Source organism: Sceloporus occidentalis, unplaced genomic scaffold (assembly GCF_023333645.1).
Source record: "Sceloporus occidentalis isolate IW3139 unplaced genomic scaffold, rSceOcc1.0.p SCAF_2, whole genome shotgun sequence".
NCBI lineage: Eukaryota > Metazoa > Chordata > Lepidosauria > Squamata > Phrynosomatidae > Sceloporus > Sceloporus occidentalis.
This window is the reverse complement of record NW_028316982.1, coordinates 199,449,492-199,467,988: the sequence shown is the minus strand read 5'-3', so window position 1 is coordinate 199,467,988 and position 18,497 is coordinate 199,449,492. Positions and strand designations below refer to the sequence as shown.

At 41.0% G+C, this 18,497-nt stretch overlaps 1 protein-coding gene across 1 annotated transcript in view; it reads right to left on the bottom strand.

Moving 5' to 3' along the window:
- RIPK4 (receptor interacting serine/threonine kinase 4) overlaps window positions 1–18,229 on the bottom strand; it is a 32,721-nt gene extending 14,492 nt beyond the window's left edge. The window contains exon 1 of the mRNA XM_089508429.1: window positions 18,054–18,229. Coding sequence (XP_089364555.1) covers window positions 18,054–18,229 — 176 coding nt within the window. The remainder of the gene's footprint in view (window positions 1–18,053) is intronic.
- Between the last annotated feature and the right edge of the window lie 268 nt (window positions 18,230–18,497).

Sequence of the window (18,497 nt, the reverse complement as noted above, 5' to 3'; positions counted from 1 at the left end):
TTTTCCTGTAGCTTGCATCCATTGTTCCGGGTCCTGTTCTCTGGAACAGCAGAAAACAAGCTTGCTCCTTCCTCAATATGACATCCTTTCAAATATTTAAACAGGGCTATCATATCACCTCTTAACCTTCTTTTCTCCAGGCTAAACATCCCCAGCTCCCTAAGTCGTTCCTCATAGGGCATGGTTTCCAGACCCTTCACCATTTTTGTCGCCCTCCTTTGGACACGCTCCAGTTTCTCAATGTCCTTTCTGAATTGTGGCGCCCAGAACTGGACACAATATTCTAGGTGGGGCCTGACCAAAGCAGAATACAGTGGCACTATGACTTCTCTTGTTCTAGACACTATACTTCTATTGATGCAGCCTAAAATAGCATTGGCCTTTTTAGCTGCCGCATCACACTGTTCACTCATGTTCAACTTGTGGTCTACTTGGACTCCTAGATCCCTTTCACACGTAGTTTCATTCAGCCAGGTGTCATCCATCCTATATCTGTGCATTTTATTTTTCCGCCCTAAGTGCAATACCTTACATTTCTCTGTGTTGAATTTCATTTTGTTAGCTTTGGCCCAGCTTTCTAGTCTATTCAGGTCATTTTGAATCTTGATCCTGTCCTCTGGGGTATTAGCTATTCCCCCTAATTTGGTGTCATCTGCAAATTTGATAAGTATGCCCCCAGATAACTTGTTAGGTTTTAATTCTTGGATGTGGTGTGTTTGAGAATGTCAAGAAATTGTCACCATATTGCTATCCCATCTTGCCTTCATGAAGCTCAGGATGCCAGACGTGGGGGGGGGGGGGACCCAATTTATCCTCACGATAGCTTTGTGGTAGGCTAGCATGTCAATGTGGTGTAATGGTTTCAGCATAGGATTATGACCCTGGAGACCAGGGTTCAAATCCCTGCTCAGCCATGGAAACCCACTGGGTGACTGTGGGAAAATCATACTCTCTCAAACTCAGAGAAAGGCGACTCCCCTCTCAACAAATCTTGCCAAGAAAAACCTGTGACAGAGTTGCCATGCAAATGTGTGCGCACACACATGTGTCTTCAAATCACCTGTCAATTTATGGAGACCCAATGAATTTCATAGAACTTTCTTTGGCAGGGAATACTCAGAGGTGCCAGTCCCTTCCTCTGAAATATAGCTAAGCACTTGCTATTCATTGGTGGTGTCCCATCCAAGTACTAGCCAGAACTGAGCCTGCTTAGCTTCCAAGATTCAAAAGGATCTGGTGCCTTTAGGGGTATGTAGGCCCTTGGTTCACTTAGGGTCACCTTAAAGGCACACAACAACAAAGGCTAGCATGAGAGGGAGTATAGATAGAGACTCAGGCCGAGCTCATCCAGTAAACCTGATGGCTAAGCAGAGATTGACTGGGGAATAACTCCAGCTTCAGCAGACTCCCATTCTACCAAACAGTCTTAAAATGCAAAAAGTTGCAATGAATTATAAAAACCTCCATACTTTATAATTCTAAACTGGTTTCAAGATCCCCTGACTACAATGGAAGAGGAAACAATGAATACAAGTCAGAGGAGTTTACAGACTATAGCTTTCATCAGATGAATAAAAGCTGTCCCTTTTAAGTACAATTTTATTCCATATTTTAAGGCAAACCCCTCATAAAATAGATTACAAATAAAAACCAATTGGTTTATAAACACTACACAAAAAGCAATCCAGTCATAAGCTTCTTCATCTCAAACAGAGCAAAACTGCTGTAATTTGAACATAGCTGCACATAACAATACAAAAGATCAGCTGCTCAAGGCACAGTTTTGACAGTAAGGTCGCTAGACAAACTTTCATACGCAACCAAAAACCAAAAGGCCTCCAGAAGAGGCCAAGAATTTCCAAGTTTCCAACTTTGTTTTCTAATGTATAAAGTGTACAGATGAATATTCATTAAAGGAACACACCTTTACTTTAAGAACTCACAGACACCTATGTGCAAAACAAATAGGCAAATAAATTAACATAGAGTCTGGTTCTGGTGCTTCACCAACCAAAGATGTTTTTAAATGTTCACACACAGCATACTGTTGAAGTCATATGATCCAGTACATCAGACAGCATTGTATCAGCCAAAATAGGTGCACTGGATGGGAACAATCCCATATTGTTTCTGTGAACTGAATTGATGTACAACAGGCACTGTACCTACTTAAAAAAGGAACAGTTAGAGGGGGTGGTTTTACTCTTGCCCCAGGAAAAAAGTGCCTTAATGTTTTTATGGAAATAATTGAAATTAGTAAGTCAATTAGTCATTCCATTTAGAGACACAGTAATTAACTACCAAGTGAACATCTATTAGCATGACACTGGTGAAGAATGTTGGCTTTCTGGAGTGAAATGTCACATCAGGGAGGATGGAACTAGGGATACAAGTTTTCCTACTACTGTGGATACTTCTGTTTAGACAACTACTTTGAGTTCTTCAGCTTAGACTGTGTATAGTGATGGTGGGGATCTCTCTCTAGTATCCACAGCAACTGCTATGACTGCCAAAAATGAATATCCTTTAAGCTCCAAACTTTGTAGAAAGCCAGAGTATGTTGACATGACATGGAGGAAAGGCCTGTCAAAAAATGAACAGAACAACTACAGTAGCTTTCTAACCCACCACCACCGCCCTCTTTTCATCTCAGTCTTCACAAGGAGAAGGAATATTGCAGATAGGCCTACTCACCTGATTTGCTCTGGCTGGGGGAAGGTGGTTTATTAAATCACATATTACTTAGCCTTATCCCAAATGAAAGGGGAAAGGAGATATCAATGGAAGCTCCATCCCCAAATGTCATGCATCTGCTGGCCTATCAAAGATGATACTTTAGAGAATATGCACTGATTATGAAATTCATCCCAACCTGGATAATCAAAAAGATGGGTTCCACATAGTTCTTGGGTTTTGTGTCACATGAACAGCTTTAAATCAGGGTAGGGAGCCCACAAGGGCCATTTTTATGCCCCCAGGGTCCATTAAGAAAACAATTCAGACCCTAAATGGTTTCTAGGGATATGTGGAGATAATTTTATCACATTACCCTCCTGACACATTTTTCCAAAACATTATAACCTGGCAGTTGACTTCCGGCAAAAATGAGCCAATACCTATTGATTTAACCCCTAGTGGCAGACCATATATGTAATAAAGTTATTGATTAGAAAAACCTGAAGGGATGCACTTGTCTTCATCACCATCCTGTCTCTTCTATAAGTTTACCGGTAATTGTTTTGGGTTTGTTTGTTTTTTGTACTGTTGAAGAGACCTTTGTATCTTTGCATTTTGTACATGTATGTTCTTTATAATACCCAAAGGATGGAATGCTGCCGATTGCAATTAGGAGAACTGGCTAGGCAAGCAGTACTGCTTTAAAAGTAGTGTGTTCCTAGCATCTCCTTTCTGGGAGAAGCCAGTTAAAAATTTCATTATTACTCCAAAGAGAAAAAGAGATAATGATCCAGCATTAGTCAGTAAAAAATATAATGTGTGTGTTTGATCTACGAACAAACAACATTAACAGCATGTTGATAGAGGAGATCTAGAGACCTTGGCCAAGAATCTCAGTTATGTAAATTTTCTGGTTGAAAGAGATTAAAATTTAATCTACAAACCCTTTACTGCCATAATGGGAGCAAATTTTAAACTGAAAGAATGTGCATCACTATTAAAATCATTACAGAGTGATATGCATTGTTTCAGGTTAAAATTTGGAGGATATCTTAGATTTCACTTATAAGGAGTTGTGCAGAATAATTGTTATGATTACACTCTGTTGTTTTTTGCATGATATTTATGCCTTTCACAGATGCATGATGCACACAAGTTGAAAATGTCAATACTTCTCCAGGTTGGAATGCTTTATCCCTGTTGAAGTTTTGTCTGCCATGGAGCTGCTGAAGGTTAGAGAGGCCATACCAGATAATATTGAGCCTACTATCAAAAACAATTATACTTTTAATCTTGGTCCAAAACAGGAGCTGTTTATAGGTGGTTGTTATATTATAGGCTGGAGGAAGTAATTAAAAGCCATGAAGGACTTGTACAGACTGGTCCGGGTGTGTACAATGCAGCAACTGTACACCAACACTTGTCATACAGCTAAAAACCTGTTCTTAGGAGCTACACAGTTCATATCTCAACCACAAACTCAAGAACTGTTGGCCACATCTGAAAGAGTGTGTGCCATCCAGTATGTGGCCTTCAGCTACTAAATACATTCCTGTTTGTCTAATTAAAACTGTAATACATTTCAATTTTCACTAATATATCAACCCCCTTGCTATGCTACAAGTTTTCAAAAAGTGTCTGACTTGCGCCATACCACCTCATTTTAAAAAGTTACATGATCGTGAGCTTTCTAGAGCAGTTTTTAGCATACTGAAGGTATCTGACTACTGCAACATGTAGAAAGTTTTTAAGTTTCCATGTTCCAATTCAAGTCCATTGTCCACAGATAGTTGAAATCTTACCTTGCAAGAGCATTCACTAGATTGCATCATTATAACTTAATTGATACATTTGTCCCCCTCTGAATAAAACTGCAATTGGACCAGATTTTTTAACCTTATTAACAATTAACTTATCCCACACTCAACTGTTTTGCTATTCTAGCTTAACACTACAAGCCACACAGTAAACCTCAGACTTGCACGTTCCCCCTTTGTATTGTTGCGAAAAGGCAGTTCAGAAGATTTGTGCCTCCATGTTATATTAACAGAAGCTTGTGGCATTTGAAATCAGACTAAATGAGATTCAACTTAACTACTATTGGCCGGAAGAAGCCAACTTTCAGTCATGGCTTATGAAACTAACTTGTTTAAATAAACCATAGTTTAGGACTAACCATAACACAGGGCTCAATTACGTACTAAATTTAATCTAAAAAAGAAGCAGAAGCTTGTACAACTTTAAGCTACAGCAGATGTGGAGGGGAGCATGAAATTTCCAAAGTTCTTCAGAGCCAAACCTTAAAATCCTGAACCTCAGTTTAGTGTTGTATGCAAGTGCAGCTTCTAAAATTTAGAACATGTCCCCATCCCTGCCAAAAAGTTGCATTCAATTTGGAGACAAGGCAACTCTGATTTTCCATTCTGCCATATACTTGAGAAACAACAGGTGGACAAAGAAACTGCCCACAGGAGCTGCTGATTGGTAATAATGGGACATATAGTCCAAAACAACTGCAGGGTAGTGGAAGGTCAGTGTAGAATAAATAATCCTGATTTATTTATTTGTGTTAGATGCACCCCCATCATACCCCCAACAAAAGGCAAAAGGCCGTGGCTCCAGAGCCCCATGTGGCTCATGTGCCCTTTGCCCACTCCTGGGAACAGGAGGGAGGACAGGCACCAATCAGTCAACACTATCCACAAATGGTTTGCACTGCCAACTGACTGAACCAGTTTCTTTACAATCTAACAGCTGGAGAGAGATAACATTTGGATTAATTCTCTGAAGCGGCTTTGGAACAGATCCCACTATTCAAGACATGCTACACCTGGCTTTACCTAATGGATTCAGGTACTATGTTTATCCACTGCCATGTTTATCTTGCTTGTGACACTTATGCCAACTGAAACAGATACATTTCAGAGACTGCAGATGCTACCACAATTGTGTCCCATCAGCACTTCACTCACTCACTCACTCACTCACTCACATTAGTCATCATAGCAGTGGTTCATTACTATGATAAAACATTTGAATTGTGGTTTTCAGGGAAAAGAAGGCAAGTTTTTTGCATTGTATATGTATTATGTGCTGCATATTGGTGTTGCTTTAACATGTAAGCTGCTTGGATTGCCCTGCAGCAGAAAAGCAGGATGCAAGTAAAAGTTTTATTTATTTATTTTTAAGTTGTCTTAAAGATTAAACTCTAATAGCATTAAATTGAATTTCCCAGCTTTAAAAAGGAAGGCATGTATTCCTGGAATTACATCCAGCCTTCTAGCTCAGATGTTAAATTTCACATATCTACTGAAATGCCAGGGGGGAAAAGAAATAGGTATTTGAAATTAATTCACATCATACATTTCACTACAGCCAATGACACTGTTTGTACCCATCCAGTTATTTCTGAGATTTTTCTTTTAATGGCTGCTATTTAAAAAACAAGAACAGAACCCTTTTCATAAATAAAGTCAGCCCTCAAACAGTTGCCAATTCACAGATTATTCATACTAATGCCAAAGAAGCATAAACTGATTTGTCAACGGAAGAGTTTGCATTTACTCAGGCCCCCAAACAAACAAATCTCTCTCAAATAGGAGTCTTAAGCACGTCAGTTAAGCGCAATGATAAGCTTTCCTTATATACAGCAAAGGTGCAAGACATGGTTAAACAGACACATCACCTTATATGAATTGGATGTACTTTGAAGAAATGCATAAACATAGTTTTCTAAGTGTAAAAGATTAACTGCTAAAAGACAGAGTTATAATCTGTTAAAGCGAAAATGTAACTCATTCATGTGATGCATACAAACATAATCCATCACACACAGGGAAAAGATGAAAAACAGTTTACTCTTTGCAAACCAGTCCAAGGGTTCCACGTGTCCCTTGACTATGGCTCAGAGATGAACATGAGATAAATAAGAACATGTAATTCAAGAATCTTGGCTAAGGGTCTTTGAAGAGGCAACTTCACCCAAGACAGACAGATGGATCCACTAATAGATAGTCTGTGCAGTTATTTTTTTAAAAAACAACACTATTATTTATGTTTGTTTACTTCATATATACCATTTTTCTCCCAGAGTGGGAATAAGAGCAGCTTCCAAAGAGAATCAGTTAAGAGAAAACAAACAAACAATAAAATATTTAAAATTAAAAACCCTCACATTCAACAATACAAAATCATTTAAAAGATCTAATTTTTTTTTTAAAAAAATCTCTCTCTCATGTCTTCACCAAGTGAGGCTGTGATGGTGGCAAGACTTAGAGAAAGTCCTCCCCTGTAGATCTTAGGAGTTCTGGCAGGTTCATATACAGAAATATGGTATTTCAGATAGTCTGGACCTAAAATCCACATTAAAAAGGCTTCCAGCTACTAACAAAGTTTGTAGCAAGTTATGCTTCCAATACTGAACAATGTTTACAAAACAATGAACCAAACAGTATGGCAAGTACTCTGTGTGTGTGTGTGTGTGTGTGTGTGTGTGTCATAGTTGCTGCTGTTTTAGCACCCTTATTGCGAAGGAGGCATACTAAGGGTGCATCTGCACTACAGAAATAATGCAGTTGGCCACCATTTTAACTGTCCTGGCTCTATGCTACAAAATCCTGAGAATTGTAGTTTTGTGAGGCACTACTACTCTTTGGAAGAGAAAGAGAAAGACCTTGTAAAACTAGCCCTGGTGGTATAGTGGTTACATGCTGGTACTGCAGCCACAAGGTTGTGAGCTTGATCCTACAGAAGTGCTCCAAGGTCCACTTAGTCTTCCATCCTTTTGTAGGTCAATAAAATGAGTACCCAGCTTTTGTTGAGAGCAATTGGTTTACATGCTGTAAACTGCTCAGGGAGTGCTAGTTCACTGATAAAACACTATAAAATGTATTTACTATGGCTTGCTATAAATCCCAAAATTCCATAAGATGAAGTTAAAGGATTTAAAGTGGTGTCAAACTGCATTACTTCTACAGTGTTGATGCATCCTTAGTGGATCTGGCCAGAGTGATCCAGCTGTGTGCTTTAGTTGGACAGAGGGAATAGGCAGTAACAATTGCTATGCTCTCTTCAATTTCAAAATGTGCCAAGCAGAATAATAGCTGCCTAGATATTATCTTGCTTTAAAAAGCAATCATGTTGTGCATGAGTTGCCCATGGCAACACCACTCATGTGGCAGAAAAGTACACAGATGCTTATGCTATGGTCATATTGACCTGGAAGACTCTAGATGGAAATCTTCCACTTGTTTAGACTATTGAAAGACCTGTTTTGAAGGGGATATTTCCCTATTCCAGAATAATTCCAGCTAGGGAGAATTAAAACTTGGAATACTTTGATTTCTGCATTTTTCCAAGCTTAACTCTAAGAGACACACAACAAATAGAATCTTTTATAGAACTGAGAACTCATACTAAACATTTTTAAAAATGCTATTCTGTGTCACTTGAAGAGCCTCAGAGCCTGGGTTACCATCAAGAAAAGCCATTGTCAGTTTTCTACTTACTCATTATCATTATAACTGTTCAACATAACTATAGCCTCTATCATTAAAAAGCAAAGAATGGTAATAACCAGTATCAAAGTTTCAGTTTTAACTGTTACCCAAATTGCCTGTTATTTCAATCAGATTCAAGATCAACTGTAAAATGTCAACCTTCCTTGTTGTGAACAGCTTTCAGGCACATTTATGCAACATTAATATATGGTTAAACAACATATATAAGAATAAAAGTCTCTGATCCAATGAGTTTACAAATGAAAGTCTGAGAAGATAGACAACAGGGAAAATAAAAGGGGAGAGTAAGAAGCACATGCAGCTACTTGTATTTTTGCTCCAGTTTCCTGGGAACATAGACAGGAATGTTATATAGATGTGAATAAAGGGAAAAATGAGAGCACGAAGATGTTCTTAAACATGATTTGAGATATATAGGACAGGAAAGGCATTTGTTAAAACAGTAGAGTGATAAAAATGGAGTGCAAGTCAAATGCCAGGATATAGTAGGAACCAACTACTACCTTTCCTCCCCAAGTCCTTCCTTTCTTACATGTTGATTTCTTACTGCTTGCCACAATACCTTCAAGGTTAATACAAGTGATGGGAGAACACAGCTGAGAGGCAAGACAAGACACACATTCCACATAAACCTCCACCCTGAAGGACTGTCATTATTTGTCACTGGTCTAGGATGTATTTATTTGTTCAATAAGAAAGCTAACTCCAAGTGTGATCTATTAAGCAGATGACCAAAAAACAATATGGAGACTGAGACCATAGGGAGAGACTGCCACTGATAAATGTACTACTGCAGAACAGCAAATACAGAGAATCCCATTACTCTGAAATTATTGGAGCTAAAATAACAAACATAGTATGGACACTCCATAACTCTACCCAAGACTGTCATTTCTCCTCCCTGCAGAGAAGTTCAAATTAACAGATTTATTTTGGTTGAAAACAGGTCAAAGAAACGTTTCATAAAGAATGACCAACTAATGTTGTCTTAACAGTTTCCAAACAGCATTCTGAAATATCATTCCATCTGCATCTTGCTTGACAAAACAGCCAATTTCCAAGAAACCATTCATTATTAGTCATGTTGTGCAGAATCTCATCTACGGGAAATGTATCTAGTATTCTGGAGACATTTTACATAACCTTTACTTTATATTTAGTCAGAATATCATACGGAAGAACTCATGAAGGCAATTGTTGCACAAGAATTGTGTCTCTTTTCTCTGTTCTTTGGAAATGATCACTGCAGGAATAAATGCAGAGACACAAAACCAAAAGTAGACCATAAAGACACTTGGATACAAATACCATCCATTGAATTCAAATCACACTAGATAGAAATCCTTGGTGTACATACTTAACAATTAGGAGCTACAAAAAGCTATTCTTTGGAAAGATACTTTGATCCCAACTTCATCAACTAGCTAATCGGAGTGGTGTCTTCAGGAGTTTGTTACTGCTATTACCCCACAAAAGATAGATATTATGGAAGTTTACATATAGACCTCCAAGGCGATTTATTATATATGTATTATTTATTTGTTTTGCATTGTTGTTATAAAACAACTAAAAACACTTAATTATAAAAGAAAAAAGAACTTCAAAACTCACATTGACTGGACTATCAAGCATATTAATCCAGTTACAGCATGGTTATCCTACTTCAATAGGAACAATCTGATAACATGACAAAGAAAACCCATATGGCAAATATGCCTCCACTTGAGTCTTGCAGCCTGACCACCCTCCCATCATCAGCCTAAGTGTTGTTTTTCAATGTTACAATAGGCCTGTGGAGCTAAGCCTGCTTATATTTCATTTCATTTGTTTGCACATAAAAAGAAAGCACCCAAAGCACTTCCTGCTACATTGCTACTTATTTTGACCTCTGGAGCTGCAACGGGCATAGTTTTGTAGCACAAGCCAACACATGCCTTGTTAAGGCAGGGCCTAATATGCTGGGAACTGCTCCCAGCCAAGAGCACATGGCAGTTTATAGAGAGCATGAAGTTCTTACTAGCAGCCTGCCTGAAGTGGTAAATCACATCACTACCAATGTATGCCTATCCAGTAGTTTGCAGGTCCAGCTCTCTTAACCTCACGCCCTCCAGATGTGTTGGATAATAGCATCCATTATCCCCAGCCAGCATGACCATTACTCACATTGGCTGGCAATCATGGGAGCCACAACAGCATCCAGTGGAAGAAGACTGTTGTAGGCAGCAAACCACACAGAGTTGCCCTTATCTCTTTTGGCATTAGGTATGGCAAAGGGCATTTAGTTTGAAGCAACAGGTTTAACAACTACATTAGTCAACTTTGTGAATGAGCCAGATGATAATACTGCTTCATATAGCTTAGGCCCTGACACATTATGGTCCACCTTCAAAATGAATTCATTTATGACCTTTCACCCACAGCTGTAGTGGCATTAATGTTTCTTTCACACTACACAATTAGAACACTATGATTCCTTTGTAATTTCTATGCCTTCATACTGTGGAATTCGGGAATCTGAGGTTTGGTGCAATGCTAAATCTCTCTGGCTGAGAATTCTAAATACTCTTCCCTAAACTACAAATGCCAGGATTCCACAGGATATTGCCAAGTTGGTTAAAGTGGAATCATTGTGCTATAATTGTGTAGTGTGAAATGGCCCCAAGATAAACCATTGTCATCCCTGCTTAGCTGGGGGTGGGAAGGGAGAGAGGAGGAAGAATGTGTCCTCTAATCTTTCACACCTGGTTAAAGTTGTTAAGATCACAGTTTATTCATTACTAAATCACACATTGTTCTTTCCAAATCTGTGATAATATACTTCCTGCAGCAAGCCATTTTCTAGAAACAAAAATATTCATTGTGTCTCTAAACCATACTTGTACAACAAGAATTATCACTCTGAAGGACACACTAGACTGACATTCCTTTGCTCCTGAGTGTTCCAACAGCAGAGCACGGAAAATTAATTTTTTGAGTAGTTAGTTACAGTTACTGTTCCAAGCACTGTCACCATCCACACACACTCTAACAGTTAGTGCCGATTATAATTTTGATTTTTAAAAAAATAATGCTATAGATTTAGAAACTCCACCTTCGCTACACAGGTTTGAAATGTTATTCTGCTCTGGACCACAACACCCAGAATTTCCAACCATAAAGACGAACTCTGATCATATTAGCTGGAGGTTTAAGGAAGTTGTAGTCTAATAATTTTTCCTTGCTTTGTCTCCATGCTATTATATGGAAAATTGTTGTTCATTGCTGTCAAGTTGACTTTGACTTATGACAAGTCAATGAATGAGAAACCTCCAAGCCCCCACGACCACCAGCAGCCTGGCTCAGGTCTTGATTCCTTGAGTGAGTCAATCCACCTGCCATACAATCTTTCTCGTTTCCTACCACTTTTTACCTTACCGAGCATTATTGTCTTTTCTAATGAGTCATATCTTTTCATGAGATATCCAAAGTAAATATTAAGAGAAATTTCAAGAAGGATAAAGAAATGCTGGCAAGGGGTTCAGTATAGCTCTGCACACCGCTCATACAACAAAAATGCTATCACTGTACAGCTTTAACCTGGGGCTTGCACTTTTTTACTGTTAGAAAGGGTTTGGTTTTTTTTTAAAAAAAACATTCTGATCTCAGCAGATTTTACAGTTTGATAACATGGATGCCTCATCACACCACTGATGCTAACTCTCTCCAAGAGTAATTCACATATTCAAGCATTATCATAGCTATTAAACAGGATCTTGTTATCTGTTTATGGATTGCAAAACAGGATTCTTCCTTGGCTACAAGACATGCTTCTGTAATAGAAAACACAATTTTTAATTGATGCTTCGGCATTTAGAATATTTACAATATTCTGAAGTCATCTCACTCAACAGTTGTAGGAACAAAGATGTCCACTGAATGAAAAAGCTTATGAAGGATGTATCATGTGCTTTGTATTCTAGTAACCCATCTGTGACTTAGCATTACTTTAATGTTTTAGTGCTCATTTATTATTAATGTAGCATTTAAGCTGCTTTCATTAAATAGTAAAATTAATTTAATATTTTAATTTGTATAATTTATTGTGTGTGCATTGGAAATTTATACAATTATAAAATTACCATATATTATGCCTAATATATGTAAATAAATATAGAGTAAATGCACCCTTTAATATCCAGAAATTATTTCCCTCCAGCTATTAATGGACTGCAGTTTACATGACCTCTCATCATTGACTATGCAGGCTCAAACTGGGGTGAGCTGTAGTCCTACTGACTCCCTTATTTAGGATTTAGGAATGTCATTTACACTTTCTCTTTATCCCCAGAAGTTCTGGGTTCGATGTTCTAATTTAAATGGTAGCAAATACCCTAAAGGAACCGGAACCAGATCCTGTCTGATCTTGAAAGCTAAGCAGGGTCAGCTCTGTTGAGTAAGTAGATGAGAGACTGCCAATGAATACCAGGTGCTGCAGGCTATATTTCTGAGGAAGGAACTGGCACAACTACTTCTGACTTGCCTAAGAAAACCCTAAGAAATGTATGGGGTCACCATAAATTGACAGACAACCTGAAGGCAGGCAGACACACACACCATGAATATTAGTTGCTGAGTTGTGTAGAAAAAGCAATGAATAGGTAATGAGATGAACCAAAATTCTATCACAGCACTTTGCAGTTCAGACAGAGCAACATTCCAATTAATAAGATTTAGCTGAGGAAAGGAGGACTCATTGGAAAAAAAAATAATACTAGGAAAGGTGAAAGGAAGCAAAAAGAGAGGAAGACCACATTATAGATGGGTGGACTCCGTTAAGCAGGTCCCAGGTATGAGTTTACGGGAACTAAGCAGAGCAGTGGAGGACAGGGAGTCTTGGAGATGTCTCATCCACAGGGTCACCATGGGCTGAGATCAACTCGAGGGTGGTTAACAACAACAACAACAACAACAACAACAAATGTATTAATTAATATCTTCAACTTACTATTTCTTTGCTACTTCAGTGCCTGCAGACAAACTGGTTGTATAGCATACAGTTTTTAGCATTTCCCTTGTGTGAAAGCTCTAAAAAGTTTGAACTTCAAGAAGTTCTATAAGTTTTAAAATTAAAATATTAAATATTAAACCTATATGCATACTTATCTACCCAAGGCTATATTAACCTATTATCCTAAGTGTGACCCAAGGCTATATTAACCTATGATCCTAGGTATGTCCATGCTCACTGGGGCATTCTGGGAGCTGCATCCCCCTCCCCAGTTCTGTTGGAGAATCCTTAGGAATTGCAGAGACTCTGTAGTGTGCTTTAGGGTTCACACAAGTTGATGGCAATCCACATACATATGACACCAAAGTTAACAGTTATGGGTTGTTAGAGCTTCGTTTTGAAGACATTGTTGCATAAAATAAACATGAGGTTTGTGATCCGTTTAATCTTTTTGGTGACAACAAAGTTCTCTAAGAAAACTGCTTGAGGAGGCAGAACCTCAAATTAAAAAACAAAGTTTGATAGGCCCTTAGATCATAACTGAGAGCTAGCATGATGCAGTGGTTTGAGTGTTGAACCAAGACACTGGGAAACCAGGGTTTGAATCCCCACTCAGCCATGGAAAGTTACTGGGTGACCTAAAGCAAGTCACACACTTTCAGCCTCAGAGGAAAGCAAGGGCACACCCTCCTCTGAATAAATTCTGCCAAGAGCCCCCCATGTTAGGGTTGCCTTAGGGCTACCATATATCAGAAATGACTTGAACACAACATTAGATCAAAAGGCAAAGCTGTTGTCAAAAGCTGCTCATGGTATTACAGTCAAAACCCATTTTTAAAATGAGGAGCAGGGAATGTATGGGAACTTTATTTCTATGAAAAATGATTTCAGGCTACAAACTGACACACACTTAGAACAGAGGAAATGGTCATGCAAACAAAACAAAACAAACACTAGTCTATTTGTCTATCTCATATCACAAAGTTCCACAAATTAGCATCCTGACCTTTTTTTGCCTAGTGTATCTATCCCTTAAAATGGACTCTCCAGCTTTGCCGATATAAATTGTCACATTGATATAAATTGCCATATAGCTCCATGTCTCTGCTTTAAGCCAACTTAAGTGTTTGTTAGCTTCAAAAATGGCTGCAAGCAATTCTAAGGACAGTAGCCAAGTTCAAGGATGGTGAAAAGGAGATGCAAGAACCCATTATCTCTACATCCCATCAAGCTGAAAGCAAATTCTTTCATCCCTCTGCTCTCTACTGAGCCTGCAGTAGCCATTTTGCAGCTGCAAAGACCCACATTGGCTAAGCCACCAGGATAAGCTTTTTGTTTCTTCCCTTATCCTTTCATTTAGGATTCTGGAGCACATAAAAGCCTGTACTATTTATGTAACACTGCAGTGGCCTAAAGAAAAGTTGCATTCCTTAATACAGAACTAAGCTATAGCACCAGGGGTCTCTAGCAGAGAATTCTAAGTACCTCAACAATACCCCCAGTAACAGCAGTTTGACATCACTTCAGCTGCCATGGCTCCATCGCAGGGAAGCCTGGGATATGCAGTTTGGTGAGGTGCTTACTACTCCTTAGTAGAGAATTCTAGTCTTGTCACCCACCCAACCAAGTTTAATATTATTACAGCTGTCACAGCTCCATTTTATGGAACCCATGGAATTGTAGTTTTGCAAGGTCTTTAGAATTACCTGCTAGAAAGATTTAGCCCTCTCTCTTGAGCTACCAAATTGTAACATTCCCATAGCAGAGAATTCTGAGAACTTCACCAAACCCAGGATTCCACCGGATGGAACCAGGACAGTTAAAATGGTACTCAGCCTCAGGGGAAGGCAACAGCAAAGCTCCTCTGGACTCATCTTGCCAAGAAAACCCCATAGTAAGTCCGCCTTAGGGTCACAGTAAATCAAAAATGACTTGAAGGCACTCAGCAACAACAACAAACTGTGGAGTGTACTGTACTCCAAAAACTAGAGTACCCTGGATTTTGGAGTTTGGTTTGCCCCCATAGCAAACTGTGAATTGTTGCTCACTGCAGGACTTGAATCACCCAAGAACTGCTTTAAATTTTCTAAAGCGACTGCACTGCCTTCCCTCTCCAGCGCCCTGCCCAACCTGTGCCATCCATGCCAGCTTCCTTGGAGAGCGAGAGAGAGAGAGAGAGAGAGAGAGAGAAAACCGCCATGCAGGCCTCTCCCCTTTCCCCCTTCATATTTCTTTTGCATGCCACCACTTATCCCTTTGCAGAACAACCGGTCCTCCTTTCCACAGAAATTGTGAACCACGCATTCCCAGAGGAAAAGGCAAGGCAAAGGAGGGAGAGGAAGAAAGGAAGAAAGGAAAAAGAAAGAAAGAGTGAGACAGGCAAGGACAAGCCAATCCCTCCAAAGTACAAAAACAATCTCTCTTCATTAAGCCTAGTGCTTTACAAAAGAGGCGCTGGCTGCATCTGCCCTGCTGAAATAGTCCAGTTTGACGCCACTTTAACTGCCATGGCTCAATGCAGTTCTGGGAACTGTAGCTTTTTGCGGCACCAGAGCTCTCTGACAGAGAAGACTAAATGTCTCACAAAATGACAAATCCCAGAATTCCATAGCATTGAACCAGGTCAGTTAAAGTGCTGTCAAACTGGATTATTTCTCCAGTGTCAGTGCACCTAAGTAGTGACTGTGAATATGGACCGGTTACCTGGATTCATTACTTTGCCCTGGTGCCACAACCAATTTACCATTCTCAGAAGTCCAGATACCGGATTATTTCTGCAGTGCAGCAGATGCAGCCCACGAGGGCCTCATCGGCAGGCAGATGTGGACTGAAGTTCAAGAAAAGCCTCCTTGGAAAACCTGGGGTGCATAAAAGCACTGGAGAATGGAAACCAGGATTCTCCAGATATGGAGGAAGATCCAGAAGTGGGAAGGTGGCTGCGCCCAGGAAATAAGAAGCCATGGTCAAGTGGTTTTGAGTAGTTGGACTATGACTCTGGAGGTCAGAGTTCGAGTCCCAGCTCAGCCATGGAAACCCTTGGGGTGACCTTGGGCAAGTCACACTCTCTCAGCCTTGGGGAAGGCCAAGGCAAAACCTCCTCTGAACAAATTTGAACAAAAATCCCCATGATCAGGTTAGCCGTGAGTTGTGAAGGACTTGAACACACACAACAACAACAAGCCCTGTGGGAAGCTGCTGGGCTTTAGTAATACAGGTAAAGCAAGTCCTAGCAAAGAGGCAGGAGGTGGAAAGCCGACCTTTAAACAGGTGCCAAGAAGGTTTATCACACTCCAGCCTTTCGATTTTCCTTCACAAACAGAAGCCAGTCCTGCAAAGTCAACAAGGCAGAGGAAGTGGACCAGGGAAACAGAGGCCCCTCAGAGCTCCTAAAGGAACCAGGACAGGATTTGAACTTGGACCAAGTTCGCCTGAAGAAATGGGTTCTTGGATTCCAGATTCCAAACACAAACACAACACACCTAGCCAAGCGACCCTGGGCCTTTCCTTCAGGTCTATTCCAAAGCGACTCCAAAGTCAGTGGCTCATTTCAGACATTCTTCTTGGCAAGGTTTGTTTTTTGCCCTTGCCATCCTCTGAGGCTGAGAGAGTGTGACTTCCACAGCCCACTGGGATTCGAACCCTGGTCTCCAGAGTCCTAGTCCAAGACTCAAACCACTACATCACACTGTCTCTCATGTAAAGGTGGAGGCACTGGAGGTAAGAAATTATTTGAACAGACAGAACAAAACATAGCTATGGAAATAGCTGATCTCTTGGGTCATTTCCAGTGGAAAGGTGGAGACAGTGGAAAGGACCCAAGAGATCAGCTACTTCCCTCTCTCTCTCTCTACTGATGGATTGATAGATATTTGTTTTCATACATTTTCACCGTCCTCCCAGTGCTGCCTTCTTCCTTTGCTCTCAGCCTCCGAAAACTCTGCAGCCTTTCTTTCCAACACAGGGAAGCCACAAGGTCCTCCTTTTCCAGGACACATCCTCCATTTCCTCCTTCCGCCCAGGAGGAATAGCAACACTAAGAAGCACAGATTTATATTTATATGCAAGATGGCCAGAGGTCCTCCTTTCCCTGAAGCTGTCCTCCACTTCCACCTTGTGCCCAGGAAGAATTCCCAAATGCTCTCTAAGCAATGCTAAGAAGCATCAATTTACATCTATATGCAGGGTTGCCACAGGTCCTCCTTTTCTAAGACATGTCCTCCATTTTCATCTTCTGCCCAGGAAGGATTCCCAAATGCCCTCCATTTTGAGCAGGACTAAGAAGCATGGATTTCCATTTCCATGCAGGGTGGCCGGAGGTCCTCCTTTTCTAGGACCTGTCCTCCACTTCCACCTTGTGCCCAGGAGAAATTCCCAAATGCCCTTCAGCTTGAGCAGGCCTAAGGAGCATGGATTTACATCTACATGCATGGTTGCCACAGGTCCTCCTTTTCCCGGACCTGTCCTCCACGTCCACTTTCTGCCTAGGAGGAAATTCCCAAATGCCCTCCAGTTTGAGCAGGCCTAAGGAGCATGGATTGCCATCTAAATGCAGGGTGGCCGGAGGTCCTCCTTTCCCTGGACCCGTCCTCCAGTCCATTTCCACCTTGTGCCCGGGAAGGATTCCCAAATGCCTTCCATTCTGAGCAACGCCAAGAAGCATGGCTTTACATCCACATGCAGAGTTGTCACAGGGTCCTCCTTTTCCCGGACCCGTCTTCCACTCCCACCTTGTGCCCAGGAGGAATTCCCAAAGGCACTCTACTTTACGCAAAACATAAGAGACTGGGTTTCCATCCCTAGGCGTGGTGGCCGGGGCGGGGGTCCTCCTTTTCCCGGACCCGTCCTCCACTCCCCCCCCCTTTCCTACTTACTTCTCATCGACGTGGAGGCTGGGCGAGCACTTGATGGCCAGCCAGGTCTTCCAATGGACGTGGCGGACCTTGTAGACCTGGCCGAAGCCCCCGGAGCCGATCTTCTCCCAGCTGACGAACTCCCCCGAGTCGAAGGTCTTCAGCAGCCCCAGCCCCAGGGCCCCCGGGCGCTCCATCGGGGACACTGCCTCGCCTTGCCTGGCTCTGGCTCTGGCTCTGGCTCTGGCGTTGCTGCTGCTGCTGCTGCTGCTGCTGGCGCTGCCCAGGTGGCTCCAGGTGTAGCCCTGCTCCTCCTCCTCCTCCTGCTGCTGCTGCTGCTGCTCCAAAGGCCCTGACATCACTTCCTCAAAGGGCTGGCTGTTTGGACAGGAGGACTCCAAGAAGGAGAAGAAACCCACACGACAGAAGGAGGCTTGCTTGCACAGGAACTAGTCAAAACCAGGA